The sequence below is a fragment of the Blennius ocellaris genome, assembly GCF_963422515.1.
Source record: "Blennius ocellaris genome assembly, chromosome: 19".
NCBI classification, from domain to species: Eukaryota; Metazoa; Chordata; class Actinopteri; order Blenniiformes; family Blenniidae; genus Blennius; species Blennius ocellaris.
Genome location: NC_137668.1, coordinates 18,975,887 through 19,001,031, shown reverse-complemented (window position 1 = coordinate 19,001,031; position 25,145 = coordinate 18,975,887). Strand labels below are relative to the sequence as shown.

The 25,145-nt window shown below is 40.5% G+C and overlaps 1 protein-coding gene across 1 annotated transcript in view; it reads right to left on the bottom strand.

Moving 5' to 3' along the window:
* The window catches only part of LOC308144232 (cadherin-7-like), a gene marked incomplete at both ends in the record, with an annotated part of 103,339 nt that overhangs the window by 26,317 nt on the left and 51,877 nt on the right, over positions 1 to 25,145 (bottom strand). Inside the window, 6 exons of the mRNA XM_080515290.1 lie at positions 2,264 to 2,385; positions 4,565 to 4,701; positions 6,518 to 6,771; positions 9,357 to 9,544; positions 11,405 to 11,572; positions 24,136 to 24,255. Of these exons, the coding sequence (XP_080371416.1) occupies positions 2,264 to 2,385; positions 4,565 to 4,701; positions 6,518 to 6,771; positions 9,357 to 9,544; positions 11,405 to 11,572; positions 24,136 to 24,255 (989 nt within the window). The remainder of the gene's footprint in view (positions 1 to 2,263; positions 2,386 to 4,564; positions 4,702 to 6,517; positions 6,772 to 9,356; positions 9,545 to 11,404; positions 11,573 to 24,135; positions 24,256 to 25,145) is intronic.

The window sequence follows — 25,145 nt, the reverse complement described above, 5'->3', positions numbered from 1 at the left end:
TTGATTTTCATATATTGCACAAAATTATAAAGTTACTGGAACAATATACAAGTAATTTAAAATATTTTCTAACAAGCCTTTCTCTCCACTGTAAAACAGTTGTTCCTTATCGATTACATTGGTTTAATTTCATGACAGTATGTCATCTTTGCAGGTTTACTTGAACAAGTTACGTCATGAATGACAACAGAACAGAATCAGATTGCCAATTTGTTAAAATCTCTTTCTACGCATGTATTCTTGGAAATATTTTTTGTCAATGATAAAAAAATAAAAAAAACAAATCACATGATCATAAAACTGAATATGCCTTATGCCTTTAACCTTTTTTGTATTTTACACCCAGAGCCTCTCAATATTTCATTCTGGAAAGTTTCTATACTTTTTTTTTTATCTTTTGAAATATTTGCTATTATTCTGGGTCTAATTGTCTTGTTTTTGTTCTTCATGACTGATGAGTTCCAAACTTTCTAACAAACTGTTTGGGAGAAAAGAGGAAGCATGTGTACTTGCAGCACTTTGGAGAACACATTACGCTGCAGTCAGGTTGAAAACAAAAGTGGGGGCATTTCCTCACACAACCCCACATCCGCCCTGCTTTATATGTCAGGAGCGTCTTGGCTATTCAAATGTTTAAAACCGCCTCCAAGCTACAGCAGCTCATTTTGACTGCGCCGCTTAAGGACTTGTAGAGACGGAATTTGAATGCATGGCGTGAGCTGGCTGGATGGACGAGGACAGGGGGGCCTCCGTCACCAGCAGCTTCCTCGCTTTACAGCAGAGCCGCTCCCAGCTACACCTTGGGGGGAAGCTCGCAGCTCAGCCATCACTGGCATTGAGTAAGCAATCTGTCTGCTTCAGCTGAGTAATTACAGATCTGCTGTACCTTTTCCTGCTGATGATGCTGTCACGGGCAATAGCTGTTGCTATGTCCTGGGGGCTGGTATGATTGTCGGGGAATGACTTTGTTTCAGTCTCTGTGCCATAATTTATCAGGCGCTCGTGGGTGAGAAGTGTACAAATTATCTTCTGAATTAGAAAGTTGAAATATTGACGGGTGATAGATAGTTGCTTGTGTTGCTCTAAATTTGATATCAATAAGCGACAAGAGTCGTGTGACGATAAGTGGCAGGATCATTAACCAAAAATAGACATCCAACTATGGTAGAAAGCATTGTTCAATAATGATGGCAACTAGTGTCGAGGCAGTGATCACTTCAGCAAATGTTATGCCCTGGCAATGTATCTGAAGATATATACACCTCACTTAGTTGTATGTAAGTCTTGTAGGCATGGAAAAAGGGTGAACAAAATAATGCATTAAATCCATGTAACCTCACTGAAAATGAGACCAACTCTGTGGTCAAGCATTGTGCACACAAAGAAAAAAACAAACAAACAAAAAAAACCCCAAACACTTACAGACATGAAATATAGTCTCTCAGTTTTGCAAATGAAATCATTTGCTATTTTTGTTCACCCTCCAGTGGGCGCACTGAAAAACAACTCCGATATATGAATGCAAATAACATATTTAAAAGGGGCCTAATAGGCATTTCCAATACAATGCATCATTCTGATCAATTGTACTTATTCAGGTCTGCATGCCTCTTTTACCCTTCGTCTCTGATTGTATTTTCCAAATGCCAAGAGCAGATGAATTGTCTCCACAGACACACAAGTCATTTAGCAGCAATGAGGCCACCTGCTAAACGAGGAGAAAATGCAATGCTTGGGTATGGCCTTTTTGCCCTCCCTCCTTTTCCTGGACTGAAGTCTGAAATCCCTCCTGGTTACCTTTGCATCAAGTTGGAATGCATTTTCTGCTCCGCTGTGCTTCGTGGCGATTATCTAATTACAGTAGGATTCAAAATGGAGTCCAGCCGTCACAGAACTCCATTCTAACCCAGCTTGGACTATGACATTAGGCTGTGATATTATAGCGGATTAAGACCACAGGCAGAGTCAAGCACTGCCATTACTTTTGCTGTACTTTGGCAGTATGGACTGAGATAACAATACCTACCATAAAATCTTAAGGATGTGCCTCATGCTAATGATGCTCTATCCCTGGACTGACCTCGAGCTGTGAAGTGGATACTATATGTGCACAGCAGACTTGTTTTGAGGAACAAGCAAGAGTTTTAATGGCTTTGAGAGTCAGCGGGATGCCTTTGTGAGTCAAACTTCAAGCGAATGTTGGAGAGGAGGGAAAAAGAAAAGGAAAGCGTGGACTAACAGCAGAAATGTTTCTTTGTCTTACCTGGCCTGGCATCGCGTTCTCACAGAGGAGAGTTTCGTAGTCAATGGCGAAGACCGGGGCATTATCATTTATGTCCAGCACCGTGATTAGAGTGACGCCTCTCCCAATTTGGGCCGGATCCTCTGAAAGAGAAAGATAGAGAAGAGAGTCTGATGACTTCTGCAAGCTCTCTCTTTAAACACTTTAATTCTGCTTTGACGTTGCGTTCGAGCACTTGGCCAAATTATAGAATATTGATCTTTCTCATGTGTGTTAATTAATCACAACAGAGAAGGAAAAAAGTGCTGCGGTAATGAAATATGTAGTGTGCGTCCAACAGCTGCCGTCCTCACACTCTCTGCTGTGGATCAGCCAGACTGATTAGACACGGTGCGGGCTTGTTGTCTGGGAAGGCGGCGGCAAGCCATCTTGCACAGACAGCTTCGCGCCTCTGTCGGCCTGACACACACTGATGGCTAAATGGCTGCGTCTGAGTGCAGGATGATGATTTAGCCTGGCGTCGCCATGATGCGGACAGCGATGACGCTCTGACATTCAGGGCCGGCTGATTTGATGGTGATAAAAAGGACGCGCGGAGCTTGGGGCCACAGACTTGTTGTCATCGGTGTGGTGCGGGCAGAGCGGATGAAATGTGAGTGACTGCAGCTCAAACGCACAGCATCCCTTCAACCAGAGAGTCCCGGCACCCTGTTCAGTTACAAAGAACCCATTTACTATAAATACTGTCATAACACAGCACAGGGGCAGTGGATTTTGTAGCCAGTACATGAAGTCGAAGATGTTTTCGGCTAAAAACAGCGGCCGAGTGTCACTATGTGTCAGGAGCCAGCACCTCATGCATGAGGGACCGTTGTGACATTTCATATGGCTATTATTATATGCTGCCTTCTCTTTGTTGCTATATCAGGCAAGCGCTCACACTCGGGAATCAACCAAGTAGTGCATCTGTGTGCCGTTAGATGTAAATAAAAACACATCTTTGAAGCAAGGACAAATAAAAAAAAAAAAGGTTTCGAGAGAGAAAGAAAAAAAAATGTTTCTCCATACAGCGCTCAGTCTGAAGATGTTAAAGGAGAGGAAGTGCCAGGCTGACAGGCTGGTTGTCTTTTTTAACTTATAGTGATGTGACGCAGCTGTCTACAATGCTCAGCAGATAGTGCACTGATGATTGTTGTCCGATGTGTTTGCATGATGGCGGAGGAACGATAGGAATCCGAGAGAGAGAGAGAGAGAGAGAGAGAGAAAGGTGTTCATGTCCTTGGAGCCATTGACAGATGAACAAAAAGGCACGCGGCGCTTCTTCACATCGCATTAACATTGTTCACCCGTGGGTGAGATCGCACGCCCTTAGTCAGCATCTCGTCCCCGTGGCTCAGGGAGACATGGAGGTCAAAACGACCGTCCTGCGTGTGAATTAACATTCCCCGACAGCCCTGCAACAACCCCAACAACTCCGCACTGTATTGTCGGCAGCACAAAGAGCTATGGGACATTATAAAGTGGATAACAGGAGGACAGAGAGGATCTAAGATTTCATAACACGTTAACTGACGGTTTGCTAAGCCTGAGGGGTATATTTTTTACATTTCTTTAACTTCAAATGGAGGTAGACAAAAGTAGTGTGTGTGTGTGTGTGTGTGTGTGTGTGTGTGTGTGTGTGTGTTACTTTATACGAGTAAAAGTGCTTTGTTCCAATATGACCTCTTTTGACTGTGAAACTTTATACTTCGCCCAGACGGGAGAAATGTTAGGTTGAACCGAAGCATATGTGATAACTATATTTTGCAAAATGTCAGGATAATTGTGTTTGTTAGTTCTCTTTTATTTCACTTTCAAATAAAGCTGAGGGACATACATTTGTTGGATGAGCAACAAAGTGAGTTATGTCTGTGACGAAATCCTGACTTTTCTTACAACATATAATAATAAACAAAAAAAATAGAAAACCGCTGACCTTTTGTGCAATGCTTAGCTTCCAGTTTATGCCGTTTATCATATTTAACTGAGTCAATCGGTGGTTGTTAAAAGCCGACAGATGTGAGAGCAAGATGTTGACAATGTGCTACACGGGGGTGAAAAACAGCACCATTACCATTGCATGAACCATTGCAGGAATTTAAAGATATTTCATAGGACATCCCTTTCCAATCTTTATTTCAAAACTTGGTTACACTTCAACACGTGCAGTAAAAACCCCGGACGAACCTGCTGCGTCACGTTACGGGTTGCTGTGCTGCCATTGGACAGTTGAGAACAATGTTGAAGTGTGGTTTTGGAGCATTTAGTTGAAAATAAACTCACGGCTCTCGATGGCGAAGATGGTGAGGTTGTGGACTGAGTTGGCTTCTCGGTCCAGAGGCTTGGCGGTGCTGATGACCCCAGTGAGAGCGTCCACATTGAAGAAGCGCTCCAAGTCTGTGTTCCTGTCAATTGAGTACCTGGACACACACACACACACACACACACACACACACACACACACACACACACACACACACACAAATACAATAGACATACTTTTAGAAATCTTTTTTTGGATGGCGGTATTGATTTGACATTTTAGTGTTTCTCATACATGTAAAAAAAGATTATGATTATATTTTCTCCAGGAACACCGATTTTTCTTTACTTTTTGTACAGTACAAGATATATTAAATCACAAATAACTGCCTTTACACACTTGTTCTTTTTCCAATACGCCTCTTAGCAGTACTAATGATAAACTCAAGCCTTCAGACTGCTTTAAATTCAGAACTGAGGCACCAATTCTTAACTTTACAGCAGAAGTGAAACAAAACCCTATTAAATTTTTATAACAACGAAAACTGCCTGCTTGTCCCTCAGCATACAATACTGATCAAACCCTTTCAATACACAGCAACTCCTATTTCTTGGGAAAATTACAACTTCAATTAGCTTACATCCAAAGGGTATTATTGCAATGTAATTCGACTCTTGTGGCTGCATTAGTTCCACAATAATTTTAATTTCAACAGATGTAGGGAAATATATTGCAGACACTGATAACACTCACAGGAGCAAAAAGAGGCAATTTAGAGCAACAATAGTGCAGTAATTTGATTTTCTGATTAAGATTACTAACAATCCTAACAGACCGAGCATGAACGCCATACAATATTCATTCAATTAATGCAAAGTAGGTGGGGATCTCGAGAGTGACACTGCACAGATTGACGACGGGAGCCCTTGTTTTGAGTCGCAAATGCCACGGCACAAGTGTTGAGCCTTGACCCTCCTGAAGGAATGCCCTTCTCTTGTTCAAGATGGCATTTTCATTTTTGCAAATGCTGCGCTCCTCGGCCCTCTCACCATCTGGCACCGGCGCCGTGACAGCCACTCGAGAGGTTTACAGAATCCGTTTGTAGATGATGTGGAGTAGCTGAATGGACTACTTTCTTTGTTTAGATATATGCGAAGCCCGCTTTCTCCACAACAACTTGTTATATCTTTTTAAGCAGCGTGGTAAAGAATGCTAAATACATTAATCACTTTACTTGAGTCATTTTCCCAAATCTTTACTTCACTTTAGTATTTAAAAGCCTCTTTCGGATGGGTTTTACTTTCAAAGTATAAAAAACAACTGGTTCGTATCTTGTTTTATTCTCTGCTGATGAAAAGACAAGTGCAAGACAGTATTGGGTGGAACGTTTTTGATAAAGATTAAAACATCAGCAGCAACATGGATGGAGTTCCTGTTTCACAATGAAAGATGTTGATTTAAACTGGGGACGTTCAATGCAACCAAAAACAGGTTGTCATAGGAACCATTGCGAAGCATTAAAGCTATTTTTTAAAGCTAAGTATTTTTACAAAATGTATTATATTTGAATTAAATACTTCCAAAAAGTAAGTTTGATTAAAAATAAATATTCATATATATAGCATAGCTTGGTTTAATCCATAAAAAAATATAACTCCAAATATTTGTCCATTGATTCAGAGCAGAAAAGTAGAGTTGCATGACAATTTATTTCAACATCTTCAAAAAATTCTGGTGCAAAATACAATGAAAAGCCAGAATGCCATGTCTCTTTCAATTTAATTTTGTTATAATTTATATATTCAAAGAAAAGTTTCTTTGCAACTTTGCAAGGTCATCATAGTATGTATGCTTATGTGACTAAAAAGGGCATAATATTCAGGTCAAGTGAAGATTGCGACTACTTTTTCTACCTTTTATTAAGACATATGTGAAATCAGATGTTAAAAACAAACAAACAAACTCATTCATACCTGATTGCGTTGTTGGAGGTGTCGGGGTCATGGGCAGAAACTCTCCCGATTGAGGTGCCCATTTTAGCATCCTCCGAGACAACCAACTCGCTGAGTGCTTTGGAAAAGACGGGTGGCTCGTTCACATCTTCCACTGTCACCTTGACTGATGTTGTGTCACTAAACGAGCCCAAGCTCAAGAAGTTGGAGTCAATATTCCTATTTGTGGCTTCGATTCTCAGAGAAAAGCTGCTCTTTGTCTCAAAGTCTAAGGGCTGTAGAGGAGAACCAAAAGAAAGACATTAGAAAAATATATTTTGTTTAGTTAAAATGAAAGAGATTTTAAAGAGATTCAATACATGTTAAGACTATACCAGTGGGGCAATTCTACACAGCAACCAGTTAGAGGAAAGAAACAGTTCATATGTATGTAAATGTGTAAATCATTCATACAATACCCAGGTATTGATCACAATTAGAGATGTGGTCTCTAAACGCCAATTAGAATTCTACATGCGGTCAGACTTAAAGTAATTGGGTGATGGATTATAGTTACTTTGTACTGTGAAAGCAATAATATTGATTTCAAGAAAAGCACACAACATGGTGGAAAGCATTGTGAGATGACTGCTTTTTAGCACATGTTGACTGGCTTATTGAACCCTCCTTTGCAACACGGAATATACTGCAAGACAACATTGATTTGACACTGGTGGCTCTCTCCCATGTTGTAATTATGCGACAATGGTGCAAAACAAACAAAGAATCAAATCGGTCCATCTGACTCAAAGTGCTTGTGGCCAACAAGGGGTCTACCTCTTCTACTAAAGAGTGTCAGCGATGAACTGTCACATCCATGTGGCCTGCGGAGACCATTTCAAGTCTTGCGAAACCCTGAAATGTGAAGCATCAGCCACGAGCTCTGGAGCACGCAAAAATGAGGTAAGAATGTGCAACAAACTCCCCCTGTAATTGAACAAGTGACTGTTTTTTTATTTATTTTTTTAACATTTAAAGCAACAGAAGGCAGGTCTCGTATACAAACAAACATTCTTGATAAATGATAAAAACTATAAAGGAGAAAGATTTAGCGTTTTAAGAAAATTCCTTATTGCCATGAAAATGATAGAATATATACCTAAATATAAAATTGTCTTTTATTGGATACATTTTATATCGAAGTTTTGCATTTTGTGAATATTTATCTTTTTTTAATTTTATTTTAAAATAAAGGGATTTTAATCGATGCAGTGGTTTCCTATGCCAGATGTTAAAGGGTAAATATGCAAAGACAAAGACACATTTCTAATCTGAATATCCTCCAGTAATCATTCTGGTAGGCACAGACAGATCACAGAGGCTTTAGCAAAATCTCACAGAAAATAATCTCTTAATCTCTTAATCATATATATTGTGTGTGAATACAGTGCAAATTACCTGCGACACTGGCGCTCTGAACATTTCACTCTTGAAACACAAAGTTTGAACACATCCTACTATATTCAGCTGCAGCACATTTAAGATTTAAGCCATTATGCAAGATAAAATAGGTTATTAGGATGTTTTGTTGTATGGATATAACACATCTCACGAAGTGTCTCCTAATGCCTGCTGACAGCAACAGCTTGTCTCTACACTGAGTCCCTTTCATTCCTAATAAAGACATTACATTTAAAAATGAGTCACTTTATAGTTTCAACTTCAACAAATCCTCAGTAAGTCAATGAAACAGCTGGGCACTGTTGTTTTTAGGAAATGTGAGTCAAACAAGCGTAAATATTACATTACAATGGAACTACTTCAAGCTTGATTTTAATGCACATTTAGGAAATCGAACAGCTCTGGTCTGTGAAAATGGTCCCCACACAATAAACCACAGCGTTCATGTTTATCTCTGTAAGTAATGTCATCCAGTGCAATCACTCAGCTCCTTAATGTGCTTTTAGTAGTTTATGTGTAATGATTGAAAAACATTCATGTTAGTGGTTATTGTTTTTATCTGGACTTCGTCCAGACTGCAGAAGAAAGGCAACTACTACTTCTTTAAAATTTAACTCGTGACACTAATACAGATTATAAAAGCTCCACACAGATCTTAATGTCAGAGGCTGAGATGTCTTCAGGTGATGGCTGACCACTGAGAGTCAGGGTTGAAGCAGCCATCATATCCATTCATAAGTATATATACTTTGCAGCTGTATTGTGTTGTGCAGCACAACACAATACTGCTGCACATTATTGGCTTTAATACATTTAAAATGGTCAAAATTGGCCATTATTTGAAATGATTGGTTGATGCAAAAGTGTTTGCTTTGTTGTTACTTTGATAGCTATAATATGAAAGAAAATACATTTACCTGTTTTCTCTTGCCACAGAAAGGTCAGGTTATCCTCATACATAAACGGTTTGAACTGTGTCAGTGAGATGAGCTATGGTTTTACTTGGTAGTGATCTCTGATGCCTCTCCTGAAGACCTTAGTTGGGACAACTGCTTTGTGACACTGATTAATATTAGAGACAATATGTGTTGCTTTCTGTTGTAGTTTTGTTCTTTTATACCATTTGCAACATTAATTAAAAGAGTCACCATCAAGTTTCCCTTGTGGCCTCTACCTCAGCTATACGTTATCTCTCATTGCACAGTGATATCCTATCACAGAAATATTGGTTTGTACAGTCAAGAAGTGGCATCCAGTACACAATACAGTACAAAAGATTAAAGCACTTGCAGGTTGATCAAGTTACCTTCTCACTCTGACTTTGAAGAGGCAGAGTTCAGTCTTTGTAAGTTCAGAAACCCAATTTTCATGAAGTGGTTGCATAGACAGCCTGATCCTAATCCCTGAGTTTTGAGTGTACCTTCAGTAGAATGATCATTCCCTCTTGTGTGTTCTCATCTGTGGTTATGTTGAACAGGCCTGGCCCGTCGCCGTCCATGATCCTGTAGTCCATTTCTGCGTTGGAGCCTATATCAGCATCGGCTGCTTTGATTCGGGCCACCACAGATTGCACCGGCAGCGACTCCAGCACTGTGTACTGATAGCTCTCTGGAAGAGGAAGGACAGGAGCGGATGTTGGTAATGGATGTGCTTATTTCGCTACCAACTCGCCTCCCCAGCAGCTCAGATTCTGCTCTACCCCTTTTCAGCTTTGATTTCACTGTGTGGCTTTTCAATGAATTCATGTTGCATAACACAGACAGACAGCAGCACTAACACACATGGAATAAAGCACCTTGCTTCCACTTTATACTGCTGCACAGAAGGTGCAAGAAAGGCGCCGGAAAAGTAAAATATGCAATTGGGGAAGAAAAAGCAAATTGCAGTTTTCATATTTCTGTAAGTTTTACCTTTGAAATATTATATTGAGGAGAACAGAGGCCTTCCTAAATGCAATGTGGATGTAACCGAGGATCCATTCAACCAGAAAAGGAGAAAGTATGGGGAAAAAAAATAATACAAGTCACCCTTAGATCTATTTAGTACATTTCACAGGATGAAATGTCCACTCCAAAAATCTATTACTCTCAAACTTTCCATTGTGTTCCCTGAGCTTTTGTTTGACCCTTCGGATTTAAAGCACTCTTGTAAGAATAAAGAGGGGAATCATATTCATAATCATAATCTCCCCAATCACCATGGCAGAGCTCATTACCAGACCTTTCTGTGTTCCTCACTGTGTCTCCCTCAGCCACCGTCTAAATGCTAATCTGCCTGACATTGTTTGCCGCCATGTAATCTTTATAATGGCTTTTTAATTTGCCGTGGAATAGTGGCTCTTTAAAAGACCAAAAAAAATTGCTTTCCTCTCTTCGTCTCGCCCCCTGCACCTACATACTCGCCCTCCACTCTACCTCCACACCCCCGAGGCCTGTCCTCACACACGCACTGCTAACCTTGGCTTCTTCCCCCTTGGACTAGCTATTGCTTCTGGACTCTATCGTCTCTGATGCCCCATAATAGCGTATCGATTCTGACCCATGACCCCATAAACGCGACAGCGGGAGCAGAGCCCAGAACTCCTCCAAAGAGTCTTTCTTCTCAGCGTGACACCACTGGGTTAAAAAAAAACGACACTGATGACTTGTTGTGCAAACTTGAACCTTTCATTCCCCCAAGGGACCAGCAAATTGACTCAGCTTCATGGCAGTCCAGTGACGAGCGCACCAGCCAGACAGTGGTTGGGCTATCAGCGGTAAACCGATTGCCGGCGCTTCGGATTATCATGAGAAGCACTGCATGCCTTTGAATCCTAAAGCCCGGCCTGGAACCCATTAGCAGCCCGTGAAATAGGCTGACAACAAAAAAACGGAGCCTGATTGATCCTGGTTTCCAACGCCGAAGCACACACTAGCTCTGATGAAGGGGAAAGCAGGGAGGTGCACACCTTGCAGGAAGGCTGGTTTCTAATTTGGTTGTAAAAGACCAAATGTTTGCTGAATATACACATCCAGGGAAGTAGGTAAGATAAAGAGGGAATCGCAGCGGGAACACAGCTAACATAATCTGAGAAAACCGGCGAGATGAAGTATAACGGTAAAGATTTAATGAGTGTATTTAGCCTGTAAGATGTCTGAGTACTATCCGTTCAACTTCTTTTTATCAGACATTCCAGAAGAAATGATTCTTGCTACAGCTTGTTGTTCAAGAATAGAGCTAACATGATATTTTCTCAGGACTGCTTTTCATTCATTGTATACAGTGTAAAGTAAGCCCTCATTCGGTTCTCCGAGTTCAAGTGGTTTTTCTAGTGACAATAGATCTTTAAATCCCCATTCAGGTGAAACTGTACAAAAAAAAAAAAAAAAAGCAATAAGTGGTTTTTATCTTGATTGCTGAGTAGCGATTGAACATGGCATTCACAAGCTTAATCAACCCTTAGGGAACAATCAGGAAAGAAACTCTTACTGTGAGTGAAGCGAGGTGGGTTGTCGTTAACATCGGTAAGCGTAACAGTGACGGAAGTGGTGCCGGAGAGGCCGCCCATTTGGCCCACCATGTCTTTGGCCTGAATGACGAGCACATACTGGTCCCTCGTTTCCCGATCCATGTTGGGCAGAGCCGTTCTGATGACACCTGATGAAAGTCAGAGAGAAGAATGATTTAATACTGTAAAACAACATCACCACGATATGCTAAATTTGTCTGAAACTTTAATCCACCATCCACTTATATATTATTTTAAGCATTGACATTTTGACCATGTACTTGCGGTACATTTAGTAATAATCAATCATAGCTTTTTTTTAAGAGGTTTAGTGGCATTTGTATATCAAAAATAGAAATGGTGGAAAGCCCAGTGAAAGTAATTTGTTGAGGAAACATATGATGCAGCACTTTCGCTCAAATATGGTTATAAAAAGAGTTTCGCTATTTACGTATTTTTGTTTTACACTATTGGGAAATTATTACATTATTGTGTTCATTATGTTCAAACTTGCCAAATCAATTAAATTATTGGTGCATAAGCTGTTAAATAAATTATTACTCATGTATTAGCTACACATTTAACCATCTCACTATTTTTCCATAATAACATCCATTAGTGAACAGTGTCAAACACTAATAACTGTTTAAATGACCTCATTCGGTTGTGTAGTTTTTCTTCACTTGCAGACTTTATGCAACATGTAGTGTTATAAATAAGTGATAAAACTTGGCAAATGATTTGGAAAAATCAAACACTCATTTACACAAGACTACTCTACAACTCCATGTAGCCCAAAGCAACTTTAGAGATAAACGGTTCCTGGGGTTTCTCTGTGACAGGTCAAACGTTTGTTTCATAAATGTTTCTTGTGTATTGCTGATTTTCCTTCAAAATGATTGATTGTTATCAAAGCTTTTACTCTGCTGTGGAGCTTCATATGCCTCCAGTTCACTGTGAATGCTTTTAGTCCAAAAGCATGAAAAGGTCCAACCACACACACCAAAGAAATTACAATTTGAACTCAAACACGATGAAACTGGCTGGCAAGTTGAACGCTTAAGTGTCAAAATCTTTATTCACGTCTAAATAGATTATCTAAAAATCTGACTGAAAAAAGCTGTCGCATCCATCTTTGGGTGAAAATTAGGAAAACGCTGTGAATTGAGGCAGATGACCGTAATGTCTGGTACCTTGTTTAGAAACCGGCAGTGATTTGTGACTCTTGTGTGTCCTCAAATACGCTGTCACTCCAAACGGTTTAGTAGTCTGGCATATGATGAGGTTAACGTTAAGACGCTGTCAGTGAAGTGAGCACATGCGAGGGGACAGTTTAGCCGCCAGGGGAGGTATTATCTGTCTGTCCTCCTGTCACGATTGATCAGAAAAAGATGGGAGATGTGACAATGCTGGCATCAAATGACAGGCATTTGTCTGTTTGCACCGGAGCCACAGCACACTGCTGCTACAATGGTTTTGGTACACATGCGCAAATTCTGAAAAGCTCACAGAGAAATCTTTCCATTATTGGCCTTTCCCTAATCTCAATCTCTTGAAGATGACAATACCAGAGGAAGAAAAAAATTAGCGCCACACATTTAAATGCAAAGAAAAGGGTCCTAATCCTTCAAAAGCAATCACTGTTGCTTTCAAAGTTAATGACTTACCACACAATGTGTTTCATTCATTAAACGCCACTTATTAAAGATTCCTACAGAACATAGAAGATTACTCATTAAGAGCCTCACAAAGCCACGGCACACAGTTCCTGAATAAATTAATCATTTTTAGTTGCTTTATCGCATGCACAGCTTGATGAAGCAGATCAAAGAGCGACCCTTTTCCCAACATCGGCACCTGACAAAAATTCACATAATCCTTTATATTAAAAGTAATATAGACTCAATCTCACCAGAGTGGAAAGAAAGGCACGTATGTGCTCATCACCTGTCTGCCAGAATCCTTAAATAAGTCTTGCTTTCATACATAGAAACACCAATAATGTTTGTACATTTCACAAAAGAGGATTTATATCTATTTTCATTCAATGCTGCACTAAACAATACAGACATCAGGTCATTGACAGCGTAACGTAAAACATCTTATTGCCTCCACTGAGGAGGGCATGTTGTTTGTTTGCGGGAAGGATTAGTAAAAAGCCCAAGAAACTCTGAAGAGAGGCGTACTATGGGTCAAGGACAAACATTTACTTTGCAAAACAGAAATGAATGACATAAGCACATAGTCGACGGTGGTAAAGTTCAATAAGTTCAACTGGAGAGTAGTGCAGCATAGCCGGTTGATGTTTTTGTTTTCCCTGCAGTTAATATGCATAAATTCTCAAATAAGCACAGAGGCAAGGTTGAGATGATATTTATGTTTGTGAAACTCAACTTTTACACTATTTCTGAATGGATGTTTGTATAGATGTGTGATGTGCTATATAAGAAAAGTCAAGCGATGTCAGAGGTGACCAAACAGTCAACGTCGGCCACATTTATTAAGGTGAAAGTGCCTGAAGGCCAATGTTCCCCCATAACATTTACATTTTAAATCAGGGCTGTCAAAAACACTTTCATTGAGGGGCAAGTAAAATGGAGAAAACAAAACTTATGAAAGACATCTACACATTTTCCTTTGTTTTAAAGCAAAGTTATGTTTCGAAACTGTTCAAATTCAATTAAATATCTTTTCACAAAACTGACTTGGATGAAGGGAACAGTTCAACATTATGCTATCCAAAATTCATATCTTCTCTTGAATTTCCTGAGAATTTGACCTGTGTATGGCTGGAGGTTCAACACCCTGACACTCTTTCAAACAATGAAAAAATGGACTCCAGGTTAGCAAACTCTTGTTCATAAAGTCGATGTGACTGCTCTTCCTATAAGATTAACCTGAATATGTTTAAAGTCTGTTTAAGGATCAACAGGTATCACGCTTTAGGTGATGTCTTCCCTCTCAGAGCAGCTTCATGATTTAATTACCCCATCTTCAATCTACCAAGCAAACACAAGAAGCTTGTGCTTAATAAAATCATCGGAGCGCCATCAGGGAGGAGCCAACTTTCATTGGTGGTTCATCTTACAATGGTGCAATTATGCTGGATGTGCTTACTGACAATAGCAGCGTACGGTGTAGTAAAGATGAAGCAGGTCACATGAATTAAACTAAGATGTTATTGGCCTGGGGGGGGGGGGGCACTCGGGACGTGCCTCGGTTATGGATGCAGTCAGAGTGTGTTTAATTAGTGGAGCTATAATGCAGCAAACAGAGGTTTTCTTTTCTTTCTTTTTTTTTAGTTCATGTAGGAGTTAATGTGAAATGCCACACAGACACACACTTAAAGCTACATCTCACATCACCATGTACCTCACCTAATCCCCATCCTTGCTTTATCCTGAGCGAGGATTTTAAGTCTGATTCTCAGGAGAACTAGATGTAAAAGTGCACGCACACCCACATAATTTCCAATTTGCCTCGTTCCAAAGACAAAGAAGGAAGGACGAACGAATCAAGAAAAGTGGGTCAAAAGGCTTGAGGAGAAAAAAAAAATTTGAAGAAGCTTTTTGACCGTCAATCGGGGCCATGCTTGAAAACAAACAATTCCATTAAGTGTTTAATTCTCTCTCTCTGCCATCCTTTATCAATGTCATTACAGCATATCTAAGTGAAAACTACTATTGGCTGCTCCAAGTAAATGGCTCAGTTAGCTAAATTATAGTGAGCTGTCCACTTCTTCTCTCTAAAGTCTCTGCCCCGTGGGCTTACAGTGGGATGATGCTGGTCAATAAAGAAATAATCTTTTGCAGAGGCCCTAAAAAACAAACTGTTTCAGTCTGGCATGAAATAATGAACAGTGCTGTATGAACATTGTCATGCAGCTGAGAGGAAAAACACAGCTGCCTTTTCTCTCCTTTGGTTAAGCCTCACCGACAAAGTCAAAACATGTCATCTGTTCCTCTTTTTTTTTCTTTTAAAGCCTAATGCTGTTATGCTGAGAACTTGGGCATCTATCTCTGTGCTGTGGATATGCACCCATCTGCTCGGTTTATCCCTTACATCCTTCCTCCATCCATCCATTCATCACTTCTCTGTGGCCTCCTCCGCTGTGTAACCTCGTAGCCAATTAAAGAGCACTACCACTGCTCTGGTGCTCGCTGCAGTGACAACCTATGAACCCTGTTTACTCAGTTGCATCAGAAAGGTTACTTCAAGCCTTCAATCCAGCAAGACTCCCTCTATAGTAGCAAGACAAAAACAGAAGAAAAGTTTTTTTTTTTCTGTTCTCTTCTCCATACGCCATCAACACGGGAACAAGGCTAAGCACGTATTGACTTGAAAGGAGCGCCGTTAAAACATTTCAAGGGAAATAAAGCTGGGGAAGAAGCGGGAAAATGGTTGGATTATAATAACAGCTGCAATGGATGGCTTTAAAAGGTGAAATAATACGATGTTAAGTTGGTGCAGCCAGCAGTGAGACAAATGGATGCCTTCACAAAACCATAGATAGGCTTCACACACAATTGATATACTTATTTAATATCAGCTTGGTGCATTAGAGCCTGAGAGATATTGGCTGTGGTTAATGATGCCATGAATCCTGATTCCGGCTAGCTAAAAAAAAAAAAAAGTAACAAAAGAGGAAAGAAAACAGTGACATGTTTCTCCTCTCGGCTGGCCAGGAGCACACATACTTCTCGCCGAGCGACACCACTAATCCACATGGCAGTGTTGTGGGGCTGTTGTTTGTCTGCTGGGTGCCAGCCCCCTCGCTCTCTATCTCTGCTACCCCGTGTGGAGCTTGTGTCATTCCTGGGGAGAGGCGATGATTAAAATCCTTCTGTCGCTATCGCGGCGCGGTCTCGCATTGCGCCGTGACTCCTTGCCTCCGGTGCAAGCCAGACGCATTGTAGCCGCGCATTTATCTAGCTGTCTCCACAACACTGGCGGCAGACGGGTGGGCCATGCTCCCTGCTAAAGCCCAGATACTTGACATTTGTCTTGTGAAGAGGAAATAAAAGTGCAGACTTCTGGAGGAACCCTCTGGCTCGCCGTGCAGCCATGAGCGGCGCTGATGAAGGTGATGAACACTTAAACATGAAAGGTGCAGTATGTGATTTGCTGAAGCCTCAGGCTACCCACTTACAAGGAATAGATCCCGTAACACAAAAGCAGGCCATACAAACAGGGAATAAGACCTGCTGCCCAGGTAGTTTATTACCGAGCGACATTCAAGCATCATGCTCTCATCACGGGTCACTATCGCGACGCGGGGGGTTCCGCGAGTGTGAGACGACCACATGATGTGATCGTGTAAAGGATCAGGGTGTTTCAAAAATAAATCATTACGTGCATTGTGTTACAAGGTCCAGGGTCCATTCATCTGCACCGCTAAGCTGAAAGGAAATGTGCTTGTTTGTGCACACAATCAAATCTGTGTATTGTTTGTTATTGGAATTAAAAAAAAAAAAAGAAAAGAAAAGAAAAAAAGATTGCACCTCTGTCTCTATATTAGCTGCTTGAACAGCAGGAGGCAGCCAGATTTATATCTCGCCTTCAGCTGTAATGCTCTTGATTCAGTGCAGCCGCTGCAACACCAAGAAGCCCGTGCAAAGCCACAAAGTCAAAGAAATAGAGAGAGAAAAGCACACGCGGTCTGGAAAAGTCCATGTTAATATCTTAATCACAGACTGATCACAGTGGGTACCTCTTCCTCTGACCTCGGTGTCAGACACGGCGCTACCGAGCGCGCACGCATTGGACATGGCCTTTTCCTTTTCATTTGAGCGATTTTACTTTAATTAGATTCTTAGTCCGAGAAGAGACAAAGCTTAGTCACCTGTGTGCGTGTCATAGTCAGACTCATGTCATCTTGAAAGGCATGCCATGTCACATCCTAAATACTCTCCTCCCCCTCCATCAGAAGGTAATTAATCCTCCCATTCCCACACCTGGCATTTCCCTCTCTTGTTATTCCAGCTATTGAAGTTAGTGAGCATGCACGCATGCTGAGCTGTGTTAATGTGCACGGATAATTGTCTCTAAAGGACTTGCCATATAGCCAAGGTGTACTGAGCTGCGGGCAGCTGTTCCAAGCTCCTTGAGCCTGCCATCAATTAGAACACGCTCCTTAACAGCGTTACCATTTCAGCTTCACCTTCAAACTAAACTACAAGCCATCAATCACTACATATTACAAAATGCCGTCGTCACCAAGCACCTTTAGGAATGCCAACTTATGTATTTGGTCGACATTATATGCTGCTTGGACGTTATTGGAGCTATTTGGGATTAAGCGTTTCTCCCAAGGGCACCTTGTAGATTCAATTTGGGATTAAGAATCAGAGTAAAGTGACTTGTTAGTCGAAAGAGTCAGGATGCTACCCACCTAACACCAGGTCACCCCCCCCCCCCCCCCTGACCATTAGCCCTCTGCCACTTAATCGCTAGGGCAGTATTGCGGCGTGGAGCTCAGAGTGTATTTCAGCCCAGGCACTTTGTCAAAGTCACCCTCTGCTATGGCCCAGGCGTGTGCTGCAAATGGGACTAATTAGTAACTTACAAAGACAAAAGCACAGAGCTCATCCCACAACACTCAATCCTGTGCTGCTGTCTGAAAGCCACTGTCTCACCCCTTGAGTGCACTCTGCAAGATGCATGGTATTGACAATATGTTAAAAACTAACAGTTAACACAAACAATGTGGTCTCTTCCACAGCCAGCCCGTACAGAAGTGGAGCACAGCACTTCACACCTGTCGGAGCGAAGTTGAATTTACCGTCAGCCGAGGCCGTGATGGAAATGATAATTTTATTAATTATTAAGTTTATTAAATATTATAGAACATACAAGGTAAATCTGTATTGCTTATAACATATGCAATTTTTTTTTACAAACAAGACAAGGTGACTGTGTTTTGATGAGCTGATTGGAAGTGAGTTCAGCTATACGTTACATAGACATACTCAAACAGGTAAGCTAACTGCTGTAAGAATCTTCTTTGATACTGTGTTAGTGATAGCTTTGACATAAAAACAGTTTAAAACACAAAAAAAAATCTATTTTTTGGGGGGAGGTATAAAGTCAGGCAAAACAAAGATGTAAATAAATGTCAATGTGTTCATGTGAGGGGACTGTCACTCCTAAGATCAGCAAAAGCCATGACAAACGCCTTAAGAAACCGACAGCTCAATATAAAAGACAAAACATAGGGAGACTGGCATTTGACGACTTCTCTCTGTCTCGTCTCATCCACTGTCGGGGTTGCTTTTTAGCATGTGAGGCATGTGATTTGTAGCCTGTGCAGACCTGCTCAGATGTGGATGGAATTCTGGTCAGCTAGACAAGTGACTGTGGAAGAACACAGGCCACTTAAATTAAGTAATCATAACCCATTAAAGCTTGGGAAATATCAACCTTGGGATTTAAAGAATCCACTTAGCTTAATGAAAATTGTCAGCTGAGGCTGTGGATGTGTGAGCTGCAGCCATTGAGCAGAGGGTCTAAAAAAAAACATGATATGAGAATAATGGGGACTTTATGGGGTGGACATGCTGTTTGAACATCACTTAAGTAAATGTCGGCTCTCGCACTAATTGGTATTGGTCTCATGAAATCTCATTCAAGAGTCATCGATGAGTGGAAGTGTTCTCACAAACTTTGTTAAAGATCGTTGAAGAGCCAGAGGCGAGTGGTCACATTTTCATTAGTCCTGTGCCAGTTTTAGAAATTTCTACTGGGCACGAGGTGATGAATGAGGCCTATTTTTTTTGTCAGAATCTTAGACGTTTTTTTTTTCCACTTCTTCTCCTTCAGAAAAGAAGTAGCAAACATTATCTGAATTACCAGTTTCATCTGTTGTACGACTCGTCGTTGCTATTGTCCACAAATATTGGCTTAACAGCAGCAGCAGAGATTCTGATAAAAAAGAAAAAATCCTAATGGGCACAATAAATACAAAAGGTACTACAGCGCTCAGGGCTTGGTCACACGACATGAGTGGTTTCTGGAGAGAACCAGCAGAGCATTTTTTTTTTTTGCAGCATCAATTTTTATTTCCCCAAAGCACCTCTTCCTGAAAGATAACTAAATGAAGATGAAGAAGAAGGTAACCAAGAGAACATTTCTTAATATTTCTCTCAATTACAGTTGTGTCTAACACTTTTTCAGAGAGCAATAATAGGGGGGGATTCTAAGAAAATAGTCCAGAAACTTCAATTAAACCAACAGAGACTTGCAGGCACTAACAATGGTGCTGTAAAAGAGTGCAGAACTTCCCCCCTGGCGCACAAGTAACTGTTCTATATGTCATCTTTTTGCGTTTGGTTGTTATTAAGGTTATTCCAGTAAAACAAGAGAACAAATCTTCACGCTTGCCTGAATCCAGTCCCACATGGAGTCGCACCTCTCCAACGGCCACTCATGCTATTCGATTCTGACACCGATATTGCATCTCATAACAACGAGATCCAATCACCTTCTACGTGCATGGAAAGAGAGCCAAGTGTAATCAGTCGTGGTCAGACGGGGATCGGCAGCAGAGAGCCGTGCTGCTGGCAGAGGCCCAAAAGCCTGTATCTGGATGGACATTTTTGTGTGTGTGTCTGTGTGTGTGTGTGTGTGTGTGTGTGTGTGTGTGTGTGTGTGTGTGTGTGTGTGTGTGTGTGTGTGTGTGATAGGTTAATAAACCAGCCATCGTTCAACAAAAAGAGAACCAATGTGGGATTTATCTGTGTACTTTAGGTTTTAACTTTAAAGCTGCACTAAGCGACTTGTCAGGCTAAAACCTGAAACTCACTCGGCAGATATTCCTCACTGCAGCTTTGTAAGTGACCAACACCCCCCCCCCCCCCCCCATAGGGCACTGAACGTGTGTTATGTATGCACAAACACCTACAAAATCACTGCAATCATTGATGTGTTAATATGGCACAGCTGGAAAAAAACTGCATGTTGCTTACTGTACTTGCTCATTGAACACAGAGATATTTTTAGCAATAAAATGGGACAATTTCTTAGGATTTATCACATAAAGAGCAAGCTATTTTCATCAAGAGTTCGGGATGACTACCTTGCTAAGAACAGGTTGGCGTACAATGTGGAGAATTTAGCAAACAAAGGTGGAAATATGTATGCATATGATGTGTTTGCAGCTTACTGTGCGGCCACTAATCGGCTATAAAAATCAATTAATGCAGGTTTAATGAATGCCCGAGGCAGAATAGTTAATAGCCCCTCTAATGTCTTCACTTTTTAATATTATATTCTTTAAAAGACCACCGTTGAGCTGAAATGGAATATGATCGTGTTTCTTACATTCCGGTTGCATCAATTCACTTGAAAGTTAGAACAGCTGGGTTTTTATTCATTTAAATGAGGCCAGTATGTTTTTATAGGGAGTCGATCCTCTTCATTTCAGACATTTTGTAGTCACCGCAAGTTGTTTTATATCAGAAAAGGAGGTGCAGGAGTAATAACGTGGCTCCAACATGAAACTCTATCCATAGATACCAATTGCTGATCTGTGGGAGTTTATATGTTGTTGTTAAATTCAGCTAGAGTATGGGTGGGATTTATTGAAAAGATAAATGTATGTAAACCGAAATTCATGCCTGCACACCTGAAAGCTCATCTGCTATCCGGGCGCATTGAAGATTGTGTTGAAAAACACACAAAATAACATCTATTCGGTGCAGCCTTGAGCAGAGATGCAGCTCTTATTGCTACTTTTCCTCATCTGGCTCCTCACAACTTTTATTTGAGGACTTTATTAATATATATTGTATTTTCTGTAGTCCTTTGTCTTCGTCTTGCAATTGTTTTTAAATCTCTTTTTTTACTTTTATCCTTCCTCAGCTTTGACTTCATGATGGATCACCTACCTTATTGGGTTTTTAATTGTTTTCCCCACGTTCAGAGTCATTTGCAGTAATGCTTCATTGTGTTTGATAACTTTCTAGCAGAGGCCTAAAACATGCAAAACACTCATTTAAATGCTCCGGTTTGCAGGAGATGACGACCACGGCATCCTGTTTAGTCCATCACCCACAAAACACAAATTAACTAAAAGCACACTGTATACACATGAGTATGCAAATTTGCATGATTAATGAATGATTGTAGTAAATTGGGCCCATAGAGCCAAAATATGCCAAAAGTTCAAGTCTAAGAAATGCAGCGGTCAAGACACTGGGTGCATAACAGATATTATTAAAAACTAAATGAAACATTATGATCGGGATTTTTTTTTATTACAAAAAAAAAAAGAAAAAAATGCATTTGCATGATGGATTATATCTGCAAACAGAAAGCAGTCAGTGTTAAATTAAAATCAGAGCCGACTACATTTGGAAGAGTTTGTTCAAGACAGGAGCTATTGCTTAAAGAGACATAAAGGATCTGATCCGCCACCATCTATGGATCCACAATCTACACTGGAGGCCCTGAGAAAAACACTGAAGAATAAATGCCAGAAGCTCCAACACAAACTGATCATAGAGAAGGTGATCACAGCATTTTAACACATTAATTAGCTCACAGAAGTTTTAGCTTCAGAGCAACGTGATTAGATTCAGACTCAGAGAATCCCAGTGGACCTGCTGGAGTATCAATGAGGAACCTTTTTTTTTCTCCATTCAGAGTGTATGAAACATGTAAATATTCACCCCAAAACATGGCAACATGGAAATCCTGACTAATGAAAGCTACAGCAGGAGGCTTCATTAGTCAAAGGTCTGCAGAAAGTGGAAAAACAACACAGTAATTCAGTGGTAGATCGCAGGCTTTGCGGATGAATGTGTTAATGAAATTTGATTTTCACATGCCTTGTTTCACAGAAACCATCTCCATAACGCCAACACAATCTGGTTATCTAATCTGTTGAGCTATACATTAACTTCCCTCGCCTGTCCCATTTTCTTCTGCTGGTTAAGCTCAATGGATGTTCACAATGAACCTTCGCAGGTCACGGTGGAGTTTGTTTTGTCGAGCATCCCTCTTATTTCTGTGTCCGCCTGGGCGTGAAAAATAAGCGGCATAAATCCCTGCATTGCAGGGGCTTTCACCAGTTCATGAATCAGAAGTACATTCATAAAGTCCTTGCGAGTGTGTATGTGTTGCTTTCAAAGCAGAGGATGAAGCCTAATATTATGGGATGGCCTATATTTTTCTGTTTTCTTGCAAGAGTGCTTTACTCGAAGTTGCCGAGCCTCGGCAGGGCAGTGGCTAATGAGCCAGCTATGAAGATGTAGTGAGGACTGCCGCTGTACTTTCTCAGGATAAAGTGCCCCCCCAAGTCAACAACCTACCTCACATTTTATCTCTCTGGCTCTCTTAGCCTTCTTCTCAGACTTTTAACACTTTTCTAATTTGAATCCTGCCACCTTTGTTCCAGAGAGTGTCAATAATGCATCGGCACTGAGGCTCCAGAATCAGTAACAGAATGAAAGGCCAGTTTAATACACTTCCAATACACTTCAGTGCAACTCAATATGCTGTACCAAAGAAATACTTTAAATACAAATGTTAGCTTCCCGGTGATTAGTGAAGCTATGAATGATTGTTGAACGTTATGTTTCAAATCACATTTATGACAAGCATGACTTGTGAAACCGTGTCATGCTCTGTTTTTGGTTCAGTCCATGACATGAACTGAATGAGAATTTCTGTTTTCTTCTAATCTTTACATAATAAAGATAGGATGTGATTTGGAGTGTTGATCTCTCTCTGCTCCACTGTTTTTCGCTACCAGGAAATGCACTGATGGCTTGATCCTCAAGCTGTTGTTTATATTTTCAGGCTGCTCTCTTCAAGGGTCAGCGCATTTTGTGTTTTGCCTCTTCTAATACATCCATGAATCTTCTCTCGTCATCCTCATCCACCCCTGACCAGCTTCATCTCCAACATCCTTTGACTAAAGTCCAAAAACAACTCGGCCTCAGCAGCCTCTCTTTTCTGCTGTTTATCTCTACAGACGGTTTATTCTTTTAAGGTCAAACCCATGCTGCATGCTTGATATAATAATATATAAAGGAAAGGTTCTTGAAGATCTCAAGAAGAATGTGACATTAGCCTCTTGTTCAGGCGGGGATCAAAATAAACCTTGATGTGGAGTATTGATTGCAAGTTGTCATGAGAAATGCATTGGCAAAAAAAAAAAAACAAGACAAACCAAAAAAAACAGAAAAACATGAGATCTCAGGGATGTTTGAGCCCTAAGGTTTGAACTGTTTAATGACAAACACATAAGAAAATAAGAACATATGACTTAAAGGTTCTCTTGAGCAGACATATGGCGAAAAATTACTACATTTTTGATAGAAAGTGCACATTTACTAACTTTTAGGATATTGATTTAATGTATCTGAGACACACTGCATTAACAATGTTTGATGATTTTATGTAAAAAAAAAAATATAAAGGTATTGTTGTTGCTGCCATGTAAGCATGTGGTTATCATGCTTCTGGTTTTGCAATGTCAAAAACTCATCATCATAATGTTTTCCAAAAAAAACCTCACAATGTCAAAACAGTGCAAGGGTACAACAAATTGGTAGAGAACACTTTAATTACTAGACAATGGGAAAAAAAACAAAACTATTTATATTTTAAAAACTCGAAACTAAATCTGCTCCACCAGGGTTATGTGGACAATGTTGTGTCACATTTGTACAACCGGTGGGATGAAATGAACAAATCTGTCTGTGCTTACCTGTTTTTGGCTCTACTGAGAAGTACGGCTGTCCATGAACGATGCTGTAGACCACCCTGGCACTGTTCCCATACGTTGGGTCATCTGCATCTGTGGCTGCCACTTGCACTACCATGGTTCCTGTGGGCAGACAGCCATTCATTAGTTTCCAAGACAACATCCACATGCCAAGTCAAACAGAGCTAAATGTGGAAACAGTCATCATATCAGCGGCGCGTGTGACCAATGCCTCTTGAAAGGAGATGGGAAATGAGGGGAAAAAAAGCAATAAAAATGTAACTTCTGAGGCACTAAATAATATCATTAGTCATCAGTCTGAGTCCTGTCATAGTCCTGCTGTTTACTTGAATTTATTTCATTTTTATACAAAATGTCTTGAGTGACTTTGAAGCAGCTTTTTTTTCTTCTCCTTCTTTTCACAGAAACCTTAAACAAAAGCGAAAAGATTTGACATGTGCCGTGTTCTGGCTCCTGGTCTCAAAACACAGCTAAACAAACAACACTTTTGCTTGTTGCCATCGTTCACTACAGAGGGATTACAGTGGAACACCGAGCTTTTACAAATCATTCTGTTTCCATTGTTTCCATTTGAATCACGCAGATCAGTTAGCAGCCTCTTTTCTGGTAACTTCAGTCTGTTGATTCTAATTCACCAGCCAAATGGGTTCTGCAGCCCATCTGTGCATGTTAAAGGAGCACTTCACCCTAGAATAAAAAAAAAAAAAAAACAGTACAGCTGAATTACAATGCATCTCTGTTTGGGTTTTAGAAAAGTCACAGATTTTGTATCTGTCCTTCAGCAATGTCACCACTGTAGCTTTTGTTCTACTAATGAGCCACTAATAAATATCTATGGATCGAACGATTTAAAAAAGAAAGTTTCAGAAAAAAAAAAAAAAGTCAGAAACATTTTGTTTTCCCCGTATTTCTTTCTGTAAGAAAAAAAAATACAACTTTTAATTTGTTAAAAAGGCTGTTACAGCACACAGATGGTCACCCATCCAGTCACA